General features: G+C 38.2%; 1 protein-coding gene across 1 annotated transcript in view; it reads right to left on the bottom strand.

Annotated features, from left to right (window-relative positions):
* The window catches only part of LOC310727766 (AT-rich interactive domain-containing protein 1B-like), a 225311-nt gene that overhangs the window by 61006 nt on the left and 149244 nt on the right, over positions 1-15061 (bottom strand). Inside the window, exon 5 of the mRNA XM_083544510.1 lies at positions 10308-10542. Coding sequence (XP_083400636.1) covers positions 10308-10542 — 235 coding nt within the window. The remainder of the gene's footprint in view (positions 1-10307; positions 10543-15061) is intronic.

Genomic DNA, 15061 nt, shown 5'->3' with positions numbered 1-15061 from the left:
GTGTATTAATTTAGTGGAGGAGTATGTCAAAAAATAAATTCCCACTCCTTGAAATTTGTTCTGTTATTTTATCTCAGAAAAATGTAAACTTAAAAGTCCAAGTTTGCCTCTCGAATCTACGGTCGTAAGTCCATGACTGTGGCCATTTTTGAAACTTGTACAACATATATCATTTAGAAGCCACAAGCATAGAAATCACCGAAAAATGTTTTCACATTGGTCATTTTTTTATCTGGAACAGTCCAAAATCATATAATGTATGCCAGGCATAAGTTACTAAAAAAAAAATAATAATAAAAATAAAAATAAATAAATAAATAAAATAAAATAAAATATACAGTTTTGCGCCAGTTTTGTGTTCTGAAGACTTTCCCTTGGGGAAAAGTTACTGGAGACTCGTTTCATAAAAACGAGAATTACATTTCAGGATTATTCCTACTTCACTCATATATTTGTTAATGGGTAAGTTCCACCAAGTCTTTTCTTCTAGAAAACTTCTGACCAAGTCGTTTTCTCTCATCTTTCCTATCAAAAAAGACGTATAGGCGCAAATAATTACAATTTCCATTCATAAGCATTTTAGAAAGTGCAGTCATTTTAAGTTGCCAATAGTAAGAGCTAGGAAGAGGAAAAGAAACATGGTGCATAGATTCGGAGATAATGTGCATGCTTAAATCCAGTATAATATTAAATATTCTTCCTGAGGATTGTGGAGGCAACGCGAGGCCTTTGAAGCGCGGCTCTTCAGCTTTGAAGTGTTTTAAGAGGTTGAAATGCAAGATTCATGGTGCAGTTCAAAGACGTGCAAGAATACCCATGGCCATATTTCCTAATTTTTTTTGGAGCTGAACGATTTTAATGTCATACGTATGTGTCCGTTTCAGGACAGGCACACAGCAATGTGTGGCTGACCGAAAATAAAAAGCCTTTAAATGAAAATGAAAAAAAAACCAAAAAAAAAAACAGAGCGAATGAGAGTAGAAATATGGTGGTAAAAATACGATATTGAGAATCTGCAAATCCGGCGAGAGGAGGAAAGCATGTGGTCAGTCTCAGATCTTGAGAATTCAAAAGATTTAAATGTAGAAATGAAATCAATCAAAACACCAAACACACACTCACACAAACACTTACGCACACAGAATCAGGCCAAGTAATTTGAATGCTGCCTAATCCTTAGGGAGACCTATAAACACAGTGTAGCAATAATGGCATCTTAGATCCCAATGAGCAAGAGTAAATGATTTTCCAACCTGGGGCTAATGCGAGTTAACTCAGCATGTCGGGGGACGCAAAACTGTATGGTAGTGTGCAAGCTGTGCTCCCATGGACCTCATTACAGGCGAGCCAAACAAGGCCAAGGTAAGTAAAGTGGAAAGTGCAGTTTAAGCGAAAAGAGCCCAGGCACATCGCTGTGGAAAAGAAATGCCACTTGGGCATAGCGTGTTGTTACATTAGAGAAAAAAAAAACAGCGCTCACTTTGGAGCCTATGCAGCCAGGCAGTTGTGATTGCTTTGGCTTCGGAGGGCTAAAAGCAAGAGCGGTGTAATATAGAATGTTAAAGAAATGATTGTACAAAATGATGGGACTGTCAATTGAAAATGACTGAAATGGGTGATAAATAGTTTAGAATGTAAGGCAGCACAGGAAGGAAGCTCTACTGGACAGCCTGTTTAAGAATGACATTCTACACATTAGACTCTAATAAACTTCACTCCAGGAAAAAAAAAGTTAAAGAAGCAAGAGACTCTGCATTAGATTAGAACTTCCCAAATAAACTATTGATTGGTGCGACAGAAAAGTCTGAGATTGCGATTTTAAATCCAGACGATGCCAAAGCCATCATGGTCGAGAGTCTGCAGTGCTCTCTGAGGTGGAGGCACGTTGTTACTCTTTCTCCTCTCAATCATGGCTGTTTATGTATGCAGAAAAGTGTAAATAGCATTTTCCTTTTTTTTTTTCCGCTGCACTGTGTTGCCGGATCACCAGCAAAAAGATGCACCAGATTGTATTATGTGTCTCAGGGGTACCAAGCTTGTTTTACCCTCTCTAAGTGGTGATAGGAAAACTAGCTCTTGCTTAGCGGTCGAATCCTCAAAATTTTAAATAGAGAAAAAAATATTATCATACATACTTAACTTTTTTGGTGTTTGGGCAAGATTACCTTTCTAAATTATGTTTCTGAAGATGTCTCCGGGACAGTAAATACTAAGTATGGGCAGTAAAATGCCCCACTACTCTGTCATGGGCATACTAAAGATCTGTCAATTTTCAGCCTGGTTCCTATTACCATAATACCCTCAGCTCACCAAGCTCAGCCGATAACAGCACTAGCCCAACCTGCTAGTTGTACGCCGAAGGCCAGTAAGCCGATGGAGGCAAAACGCCACACTCACTTAGATTCTCGCATGCTGACCTTTGTGTGCTCCAAAGCCCTGGAAGCACTTCAAGCAAGAAGCAGATAAACAGCTTACTCTGAAAGTGCCCTCATAAGTATGCCTAAATCACATCTTTAAAGGAAAGTAAGAAAGAAGTACAGGCAGACTGCAAGAGAGCACGAGGAAGAGGAGGGCGTGTGTGTGTGTGTGTGGGGGGGGTGCTACAGTCATGTTAAATGGACCTTGATGGACCTCGAAAAAGAGGAATAAAAATGGAGAGGGCCGGGTGTTTTTAGTTTTCAATGGCAGCTCAAGTGCACGGCTTTCATTAGAGGCTGTGCTTCAGTCGCTGTCAATTAGAGGCGCTCTAAAGTGAGTGCATCCACTCCGAGCACAATGGACTTGCCGCAGTACACACAAGTGTATACACAACACACTTTTGTTTTATATTCAAATTCAATGAATGACTACAGGCATGAAAAAAAGCTAGTTCTTAAATCTGGTCCAACTTTTTATTCTTTTCTTCCTGTTCTTTTACATGTTCACTGCTGTACATATACAGTACAGTATATGGACAAATATGGTGTTTGTGGACACCTGATCATAAGATTTGCATGTGCTTTTCCACATTTAGTCCCCATTTGCTCTTATAACAACCTCCACTCTTCTGGGAAGATGTTTCACTCGATTTTGGAATGTGCTTGTGGAGATTTGTGCTCATTCAGCCACAAAACCATTAGAAAGTCAGGTACTGATGTAGGGGGAGGACGTCAGGGGTGCAATCAGCAATTCAACTCATAACAACTGTGTTCGATAGGTTTGAGGTCCACTCCAACTGGTTTTCTAGTTCAAATGAAAGGAAATTTGAATGCTACCACATCCAAAGACATTCTATACAATTGTGTGCCTCCAAAATTGTGGTAACAGTTTTAAGAAGAACCACATATGGTTTGAAAAGTTAGATGTCCCAATACTTTTGTCCAAATAATGTATCTTGTTTAGAGCATGCACATCTTTGAAAGAATCGAAAGATAGAACTGACTAGTGGTCATTTCTAAAAGGAAGTGACACCACACAGGACAGGTTAATGAGCATTAGACAGAAGGTCAATGCTAAAGCCTAATTAACATCAGTAAAGCTCCAAGCAGTGAAACTTCTTCACTTAGGGAATGGATTAGAAGCATTCTTCTGCATGGAATCAGCACTTTCCACTCTCTGCACACATTCATGTGAATTGTTGCAGATACAGACAGAAATCCAATTGAGTTTTACCTCTTATAACACCTTATACAGTCAGTATTCGTTGCACTGTTTAACATTATCATTTTAGTGGATTATAGTATTTGTATCAGTGCTGTGACACAGGACAACACAGAAGTATCTGAGGGGCAACTCTGTGAATGGGATGACCCACCGATGGTCCCTATTCAGCCCAAACCAGCTAGAGAGGATTTGCTATGTAGAAAATCCCCCAATCCTGGTATGTAAAGCTTGTTGTTCATGCCCCAAAAGACTTGAGGCTTGCCTAAAGGAGCTGTTACGAAGTATTGAGAAAAAGGTTTGAATACTTGTCTACCTGTAAAATCTCATATGTCATTTGTGAAAACTTTAGAGACATTTATAGAATTTTCACTTTGTCATAATGAGTCTAAATTAATAAGAACAAAATCACTTTAATTGATAGTAGGCTGAAACCTAACAAATGTAAAAAGTAAAGGGGGTCTGAATACTTTCTAAATGCAAGTATAAATATATATATATATATATATATATATATATATATATATATATATATATATATATATATATATATATATATATATATATATATATATATGCATGCTAGTCTTGTTTGCAAAGGAAATGACAAGAAATGGTAATTCGTTCCAGTGTATATAGAAGAATGGCAATACAATTACTTGACTGGATGTAGGGCTGAAAACAAAGCTGTGAAACTGCTATGAAACAAATTCCCCATTAATTGTAGCAAATATGACTATAGAAATAAAGTACGCAAATATTTGCCAGGTACTCCAAACAGTTACAAAAAACAATTTAGAAAATGAATCTGGCATTGACATAATTATTAAATAATAATAAACAGTTTAAATATTTTCCTCCTTAGTCCTCAGGTCATGATATGGCTCAATTTAGCAACTTGACCAAATAAATAAATGCATAGCTATATATATATAGAAAGGCAGCCAGAAACATAAAAAAAAAAACCATATAATAATAAAACTTTGCCAACCCCAAAATACATGGAATATTCTGTAGTAAAGGTGGTTTGGGGATGAATAACTTCCTTATTGCTCTTGAGTTCACATGGAGCTGCATTGAGACCTCTTTGCTTAAACTATCTCGGAGTCAGAGTTGGAGAAAACACAATGGTTCTAAGAAACAACATGCTGCATATACATTATGAATGGATCCTGAGAGAAGTACCTAGAAAGAACCTCTAAATTAACATGCAGCAAAACTGTAGAGTATGTAGAGATGCCTGTTGATGTTGATGGTCCAGACCTGGATGTCACAGAGGCAAGAGTTTCTTGTAATAAGATTTTATTGCTAGCTGGCAAAATGTAAAGAGAATTTTGCCAAATAAAAAAAATTTCAGATTTCAATTTAAAAGTAAAAATAATTTGCAGAAAGAAATGCCTATTAAGGCCCATTTGTATTAGTGCAGAATGAGATGTGCTCATGAATGTCACAGCAGTGTTTACCTCCCTGAGCAGGTTTGGGGTGACGGATGGATTCTCATTTTACCCTCTACTCCTGACAGCATGGAATGTGTGTGTGTGTGTGTGTGTGTGTGTGTGTGTGTGTGTGTGTGTGTGTGTGTGTGTGTGTGTGTGTGATTCTGCCACTAATGCAGCTCATGGTCCCAAAGCCAGAAACTGTGCAGGCTTTCTCAATTGCTTTAGAAACATTTGGGTTGAACAATGTGATTTCTGCTCGACTGTCACAAATCTGGCACGACAGGAAAAATCAATTTGCCCGGCGCTTCGCAGCTCGAGGAGAATCCGAGGCTGGATAATGTTCCGGCATATTGTATTTGCTTCACCGAGACTGAAAATCATCCAAGCCCTTCATATCTGCAGCTCAAACAGAGGACAGAGATGAGTAGTTAAGTTTTCTTTGTAATATCTCACATGGAAACTAAAACACAGTTAGAAAATCGAATAACGGTGTCAGTCTGGAAGGAAATCACAAACCAGTCTGGCTGACTAGATCAGGGGTCAACAGTGTCGAAATGAAGGTAGGGAAGTTTAAAGGTGCTAGTACTGATCCCTTTGTGACTTGGAAAGAATGACAGGTGCCCCGTGAGACTGTCTGTCGTGTGGACACCCGGGTGGATGAGGCAGTGCTGACAGGCTGTGGAAAGGGGCAGGGAGGTGTAGTGGTGGTCACAGTCGAGCAGACTGAAGACTAAAGTTAGAAATTCCTCCTGCACCACTTTTATTCATACTCACACCGCTTCACTGCACAGATAGCAGTATGTCTTTGGGAACATCATTAAAGGTGGTAAGTAATTAAATATAACTGAACCTGGTCTAATCATGTGATTATAAACACACTAGATATATTTTGGAAATTTATGACATGCAAATAATTTTTGTTGATTTATTAGCCTTTGACCTGTAAAAAAAAAAATAATTCTCACATCCTTGTTTATTAATTAGCATTCGACTATTTGGAAATTCGACATGTTTTTAAAGTGTGTTAACAAACCAGGGTGTTATACAACCTGAAATAAACATCAACAGCAGCTTTCTCATTTCAAGCATATAGCAAATATAATCTGAAAAAAACTTGTTACACGTTAATAAAATATTCTGTCGTTTTTCCTGGTATTGACGGCGTCTTGCTGTCTGACGAACGATAATGCTTTGTGTGTACTCAGTAGAATGTTAGTCCTTCTCTGACAATTGACTAAAAGTCTAACCTGGCAAGAACGCACTATTACTTATGCTTTAACAGAAATCTCACTAGATGCACTGTATATAGAAGTATTGACAACTCAGAGCAACTTTTCAGCAGTTAGGAACCATGCCGCTAGATACGGCGCTCCAGTTCAGACTAAAGCTGCTGGTTATATGAGTTGCGAGAAGCAGGTTCGCCTGATTAAGTTGTTCTTGCATTTGTCCATATTTCCAATCACCAATCAATGACCACTGTTTTTTTTGTGTGACCATTTGCTGATTTGTATTGTTTCCTACCAGTCACTGGTCATGTTTTTATTGTTATCATGCTGTAGTTTAAAAACTAATCACTAATATCCATTTATTGATCAACATTGTTCCCAAAAATCAAACACTTTTCACAATGATGGATCGCTGATCACTATTTATAGTCCACCACGGTTCAGTGTTCACAATGACCGGTCATTGATAACCATTGTTCCCAACAACCAATCACTGATCACTATCGTTCCCAATAACCATTTACTAATAACTAATGTTTTTAATAAGTAATCACTGGCCACTGTTGTTCCCAACAACCAATCAATTATCACTATTGTTCTCAATAACCAATCACTGATCAGTATTATTCCTAATAACCAATTACTGATCCTTACTGTTCCTTACAACCAAACACCAATCATTATTGTCCCTTATGACTAATCACTGATCACTATTGTTCCCAAAAACCAATCACTGATCACTGCTATTTGTCTAACCCAGAGACATCTTTGTTCTTCGATCTCATTTCTTGCTACATTACAAGTAATAAATTATAGTTATTCCATTAAAACTGTTTTAGTTCACTACTCACTATTACTTGCTTTTTATATCTGTTATTGAGAGATAATACAGTATTTTATAATAATGGTAAATAGTTTGGGTTTCCATGTCCAAAAAAATTACATCTTTTTGTAATAAATATTAACAAATAAATTTTTATTCTGACAAAAATATATTGCATTCTTTAGAAAATCTTCTTCCTTTATAAAAATGATCAAGACAATTCAGTGAATACACTATTTAGTCTAAGACATTATCTAGCTATTAAATTCTGGCAACTTTTTGAGCATGCATGAGCTACTTTTCCATGTTAAAACCACATTGGTGAATCGTTTCAAAAGGGGAACTGGAGTCAAGTTGAGGAAAAGGCAGAATAAAAGGTTTTATTGTAATTGTAATGCAGCTCAGAGACAGCAGAGGGCTCTAAAGAAGGCTTCTTCATTTAAAAAGAACCCACTAGTGTGAACTCTGGTGCATGAAACCCACAACCTTTAAATCATTGACATCCAGCCATTGAGTCTTAATAAAATGGACATGCGCTATTTTAAAATATAATCCTCACTGAACCACGTGTGTAATTCATCTGTAAACAATGCACTGCAACAATCAGCCTTCGTGCCAAGCTTATAATAAGATCTAATGCATTTCATATTCATTCTGGCTCATCAATCATGACTAACAACATGGAGTGACACTGTGCTTCTTCCTGTCCCTTATTCAGACATACCTGAGAAATATGTTGTCACCAGTCAATCCTGTTTGCTCCATATTTTTCCCTTGTCATACTGCATCTATATTTCACTGAAGGTTCCCGACTCCATACAATGCCCGCTGTTCACGTCAGAAGACACTGTCTGCTTTTCATTAGCGTCAATCACGCAGCATCTGCCATTCACACGCAGGATTCAGGAGTGCACTCATGCATTGGTCCCGCCTTGACAGAATGATTGACAGTCCGTATTGGTCAAACTCCGTCAGGGAGGCTGAGGCAGCAGACGAGCTTGCGTCTGCATTTCATATTTAAGTGTCACTCGCTCGTGTCCGTCGCCTGATAAAAATTCATTAAGTTTGCAATTTTGCCATTCGCTCGTCTATTCCCGCTGAGGGTAAAAGACGCAGACAATGCCTACGAATCGGGTGTTTTTATATAATCACATATCTGTTTTAAATAAAGAGCAACATATGGCTGTCTTCAGCTCGCAGTGACAATTCCGCAAGGATTCCCGTTAAGAACGCATGAGGCAACATATCCTGACAAACACAAATGACATAACTGGCACAGACGTTAGGAAACTATGGAGATAGCCCTGTTTTTGAAACATTTCAAGCTGAAATCCTTAAACAATAACGCTTTGTGTCAAAGAAGCTACACATCACACAAATGTGCATCAAGGCAAAACACTGTAAATGCTAAAAAACTATTTTATATATACACACAATTTTATATGTGGTTCTTCTCCAAACTGTTTTCCCAAAGTGAGAGGCACACAATTGTATAGGATGTCCTTGGTTGTGGTAGCATTACATTTTCTCTTTATTTAAACTAGGAGACCCAAATCTGTTCCAGCATAACCATGCCCCTGTTCACAAAGCCAGCTCTATGAAGATATGCTTTACATGGGTTTGCATGAGCTGAATTGAAACACTGACTTCACCCCAGGCCTCCTCACCCTATAGCAGAACCTGACTTTACTGAGGTCTATGTAGCTAAATGAGCACAAATCTCCACAGTTACACTCCAAAATCAGTGTATCCGAAATTCTGAGAAAAAAAAAGAAAAATACCCGCTTCCACTTTTAATAGCGTCTTGCCGTAACATATTCTATTCCTTCAATCTAAGCACTTATGAAAATATAATGATTTGGATTTAGTGCACTTTGTTTAGCATAAATGTAGATTAGAATAAATGAGTATGTAGCTTTAAATGAGGTTAGCTCTCCCAGACACACCATGTCTAATTAGCCTTGTAGGAGGATCACAACTATTTAATGATATCTTAGGCCTTACACAGAATTCTGGCTTCTATTCACATAATGGATATAGCTACCAAAAAAAAAAAAAAAAAAAGATTTTAACTCACAAGTTTTCCACTAATACATATTTACAGGCATGAGGGCCATGTTCTGAAGGACAAAGTACTCCAATCCAGCAGTAAACTCATCATTAAAATGTAACAAACAGTGTTGGGCAGTACCGCGGTACTGTAACAAGTTACATTTGACAGTAACTAATACTGTAACGCGTTACTTTTAAAAATAAATTAACTCTGTTACTGTTACCGTATGGTGCGTTATCCGTTACTTTTTTAAATGAATGAATTTGGGCTGAAGTGTAGACTACAGTCTGACCTGTTTACAGCAGCGACGCATTGTAGGATTGGTGGATGAACCACTGTGGGCGTGTCTCCGTTTATTCAGGTCTGTGCGGCAGTAATGGCGAGTCGAGGCAAGAGCAAGACGAGTTTCTCAAAGTGGAAATATGCTCATTATTTCACTTTAGTTGAGTATAAAGACAAAAACTTTTAAGTCAAATGTAAGCTGTGTCTTCCTGGTTTGAAGCTCGTATCTACTGCGATAAACAGCAACTCCGATCTGTCGACGCTCCTCCAGAAACTCCACGCCTCGACGAAGCTAGAAGCTAGAAGCTAACCCGGTGTTCTGTTTTACATTGTTGATAGTTTTCATACTTAAGCTGTGAAAGGAACATTTTTAAGGCTCAACACAACAGCTTTTATGATGCAGAAGCCACTTTAGTTTTGATTCTGAATATATTATTCAGCTTGTTTTGTTGTTTATTTCAGAAATCCTTGTGATATATTCAGTTTGTGCTGGTCTGAGTTTAATAAAATAGTGTTTAAAAATTACTTTGTGTTTAAGTCAGCTTTGTGTTTGTATAGACCATAACGCATAAAAGGGCAATAATGGGAACATTAAAGAACGTTCTTTAAAAAAGTAACTAAAAAGTTACTTTTAACAGTAACGCACTACTTTTTGGTGTAAGTAATAAACAAAGTAACTGAGTTACTTTTTGAATAATGTAACGAGTAACTGTAACTAGCTACTATTTTTTAGTAACTAGCACAACACTGGTAACAAAGGTATTAAAAAAAAAAATATATATATATATATATATATATATATATATAAAAGAAAAGAAAAAGCAATGGACGTGATGTGAGCTTACCTGGGCCATTGGTAGGGGAGATCTGGTTGGAAGCAGCAGGACTTGGAGAGGCTACTGGAGGAGGTGAGGGTCCAGGGCGCATGCTGGAGACACGAGGAGACGTGTGTGGTGAAAACGGAGACTGAGACTGGTTCCCCTGGTCTCCCTGACTGTTGGAGGGACCAGAGACACTGATGGCTGAGTTGAGAGGAGCCTCAGTTCCCATGGGCAAGTCATCTATGGAGCCTGACAGGTCCTAAAAGAGGGCAAATGAAAAAAAGATTGTTTAAAATCTGAAGGCTATGAGGATATCTAATCGCTTCATCAAGATATTTTGTCACATGCTATTAAAACAACAATAGACCGAAGCAACACTGTTTTCCTAAAAATCTTTACTTGTGTAATCGCTGCAATTAGTCAGTTTGAGGGAAAGTAAATAAATGTCTAGATTATTGGTTATATTCTAATTCGGTACAACATCAACATAATATGACAACAGCAACATAATAATCATCATAGTGTTACTCCAGGATATTTTATAGTCCACAAAGGTAGTAACCTTAGAGATGGAAAGTAATAAAAGTAAAAATTAGGAGGTTTCACTATCGCCACCTGTCTTTTCCAGTTGTATGCAGAACAGCTGCACAGCTGCACACTATTGGCTGACGATTCACAAATGGAAGGTAATATTTGTCGAAGGCAGCAATTACACAAAAAGGTGTTATTGGAAGTGAGCGGCAAGCCAGTCCAAATATTCAAGGAGTTGGGTCCTTTTCCAACGTGGCCCAAATCCAATTTGTTTGCCGCTCTGCTGCAAATTGCTCTGTGCTCTGAGTCTCCAAATAGCTGTCAACTACTCCCAGTTGGCATCTTGTATCACTTAATTCGCTCCTGAAGCATGTAATTGTCATAATAAGAAAAATATTGAGGTGATAATAGCCCCTTACTTTGAAATACCCAGACCTCTATATAATAACCTGCATATTTTCGCACAGCATTTAAGTAACCAGTGAGTTGTGGACCAGGACACCTCTACATTACCCCCCTCGCCATACCCCATCCCATCCCCCCTATTTATTGCTGTCAGGAAAAGCCGCCACTCAAGAGCAAGCAATGCATCAGGGAATGTCTCAACAGCCATGCACAGACACACATGGCTAAAAGCATTTCAATAAGCGGGGGAAATGCTACACTGTAATTTTGAGAGGAATGAGATTTGCTTCACACAAAAGCCCCACCGGCATGCACTCGGAGTGTGCTCAGATGTGAATTAATGAGAATCGCTGGGAGAAAAGAGAAAGTACAGAGAACTATCACTCTGGTCAAAGAGTCTAGACGGGGAGGAGTCGGATCATTCAGTGGCTTGTGGTCCAGTTGCACAAACATACAACACTACATAGGCACTGCTTACAACATACATCATCATTGAAATTGGTATCCACGGCCTGTCAAATGAAGCAGATATGAAAGTGACTAATAAACTCTACAGTAATAAACTGAAATAAGTTTAACTGTAAGCCAGTTTAAAAAAAAACAATATTATATCATTCAGTTAGAAGCTCCACTCAAAATAATGTCATCTTCTGCCAAAAAGTTACACTACGCAGCAAATGCTTAGTCATCGGTCTTAGAGTGGAACCATCTCAAAGCCGATTCAACGTGTATATTGCGCTTACAACTGCTTCAAAGCAAACAGTGTGAAAATGATCTGCAATTTAGGTGAGACAGAAACACATGGACATATTGACATTCTACAGTTCAGCTTCCAAACATGTACAAGAAAAACATTAGGTGGCAGCTATAGAAAAGCTAGCCAGATATTATCATGTTTTACAGTATAATGTTTCTGACTGAAGAAAACACTGATGTTCTGTCGTGTGCTAGAAACATGCTTAAATTAAGCTGACTAACTGACTAGCTAACAAACCAAGCAAGATACCAAAACCACAGCATTTGGCTAAGTTAAGCTAGTCAGCTAACATTACGTTCTTCGTATACGCTGTATTTATGTACTTTTAAAAACTTTGTATTACAACTCATTGCATGTTGGTTAAGTAACATGATTGATCTAATTAAAAATTATGACACATGAAATGTAATTTGAAAAGCAAGTTCTTAAACAGTTCTTTTCACCACATAAACTATTTTCTTGGTTACAACTTTCACTTTTAGTACAGGTCACTACATGTCACAAAAACGATGCAAATTATACTGCAGAGGTCTGGGTATTTTGTACTACTCTACCTACCACTGCTCCTTTGTGGTGTGTCTATAAAATATGGTCCATTATGTCACATATATATTATATAATGTCCAACTGCAAATCTGGTACAACTCCTGCACATGAGCAGCGAATTTCACACTCTATCCAACAAACAGAGGAGGTCAGGAATAAACACAGTGAGCTGGCACTGTCTCCTCTCATTAGTGTTGCTGTATGGGGTGTTGGCAACCTGCTCCTCTCACCCTCCAGTGTAAATCTCATTTGTGCCCCCAGCAGCACTCGCAGGGACCTTGGAGCCTATGGAAACAAGTTACTATAGTGTAGGTGGTTTGGGACATGTCTCTTTGTGCTACAGCTTCACCCAACGGTTTAACATGATTGCTGTAGTGTTAAAGGACATGTCAGAAAAAGAAGAAATAAAAGGTGAGAGGGCGAAAGTCTGTCTTCTTGGGACCAGCCTGGTGTTTGGTTTATTAAACCAGAGATCCTAAGGAATTTGATGTAGTGAACTCCTTATCAATAGAGACCTTTTACGATCAAGCGCTGACATGCAGACCCTCCGTCTTTGTCCCCAACATATAATCAGATGACAAATTAGATCTAGTAAATCTAGTAAGCCTTTAAAAGCACTGATGTGCTCATTTTGTTTTTCATCCTAAACCATATAGTCCACACAAATCCAACTGAAATGCCATGCAAATCATCCTGAATGGCAAGCAGCAGGAAGAAACTAGCTAATGGAATCCCCCATGTAGCGCTTACACAGAAATACCCTTCAAAAGATACAATTAAGTCTGAAACACAGACCGGAAGAATGAAGCCTCATTCAGACCAACATTTCATCTCTCGAGCAAGCTGGCTAATGGAGAGAGGCAAAACTAAAATACACATGAGTGTGAGAGGGTTTTTAAATAACTCTGCTTTGGCAAGTACTTTAAATGTGCTACCACATCCAAAAGTTTGACATTATGCTCCTGGATTTATGAAGATGCCTTTTTTAAAACCAGAAAATAAAGCATTTAAAAACTGGGATTATTTTGTTCAATTGCATGATGTCTGGGAACTGCAAAAAACTTTCATCTCAGCAAGTGGCTCCCATTCTGGCTATCCACACGTGTCAGTTTAAAGCCTCATGCTTAAACATTTTCCTCAATGCTTCTTTTTCACCGTGTCTCATAATGCCATACTGTCCTTGTTAAGACTAGACTCCAGAATGGAATATTTTTTCTTATGAACTTGACAAAGTGATTGAGAAAGATCAATACCATCATGACACCACAGTCATCACTTTAACCAAGTGTGAGCATATGTGAGCTCCTGCATGTAAAAGAGGCCAATTAGCACTTTCCGTTAAGTGAGTGTCTCTGTGATGTCTGAGCAACTTTTTTAAAACATGCGTCTCAGTAGAAGTCAATGATATGTAGTTGGGGTAAAAATTTTAAAATTGGCAAAAAAAAATGGGTAAAAATCTAACAAGTCAAAAACACCTCAACATTTACTGATAGGTCAGTGAATCAAAATGTAAAAAAATTTACTTCTCTAACAAATAATTCAGGTAACTAAAGAACTAAATATTTACCAATAAAGGCAAAAGAAGAGGTGATTTCTTGAATATTCTTAAAGCTTATTCGTACATCTGAGACTATTTTACATCCTGGCAAAAGAAGCCAAACCCTTGTAGTGATTGTTGCTAAACAAAAGGATTATAAAGTTCGGTCCAATTTTCTTTGATCGTTGAAAAGCAGCCAAGCTCATGTGGGGTACTCAGCTTGAGGATCTGAATCATAGGCAGTGCTGGATGGTGGTTAAAGCTTTGAGCTACTGTTCGGGATGTCGGAAGTGCAAATACCAGCTCTGCCAGGTTGCCATTGTTTAATGCTTGCACAAGGTCCTTAACCCTTCTCCAACTGCTCATTGTTTCCTGGCTATAATGTATCATTGTATTAAAACCAAATGAGTAAAATGTGAATGATTAGAGCAAAGATATCCAGTATAAACAACACGATACAACAACAGTTCGATATGTTTGAATTGTATTTCTTTCACAGTACACACAACCGAGAGGCTGCTCTAAAGGCTGAAACTGGCAGAACCATTTGTATTCTAGTGAAACGTCTGGATTTAAATGAAGCCTTTCATGCAAACATGTGGATAATGAAATTGAAACGGCGTCATGCAGAGGTACTGTTTTTCCACCAGCCACAAAGGTTCTGCATTCAAACAACTCCACGTTCAAACACAGGCACACCGCACCAATACGAACACACAGCCGCACATAGCATATTTATTTAGCGCTTATTGGATCCGCAAATGTTTTTATTTATGCGTTTTATTTATTTGTTTTATTTTCTCATTTGCTGTTCTTCACACTCAAGCCCACAACAGATATTGCTGGCGAGATGCAGAGACAGCGAGACTAAAACACCAGCGAGATAAATAAATAAATGGTAAATTCCTCATTTTTAATTCAACTGCTCGTTCAGCTTAACCTCTCCTCTCAGCAATTAAAGCGCATGCCACATCCTTCATCCACCAGCCAGCCGGCTAAATA

Source organism: Silurus aristotelis, assembly GCF_946808225.1.
Source record: "Silurus aristotelis genome assembly, chromosome: 6".
NCBI classification, from domain to species: Eukaryota; Metazoa; Chordata; class Actinopteri; order Siluriformes; family Siluridae; genus Silurus; species Silurus aristotelis.
The sequence above is the reverse complement of the archived record's forward strand: the minus strand, read 5'-3'. Positions and strand labels throughout refer to the sequence as shown.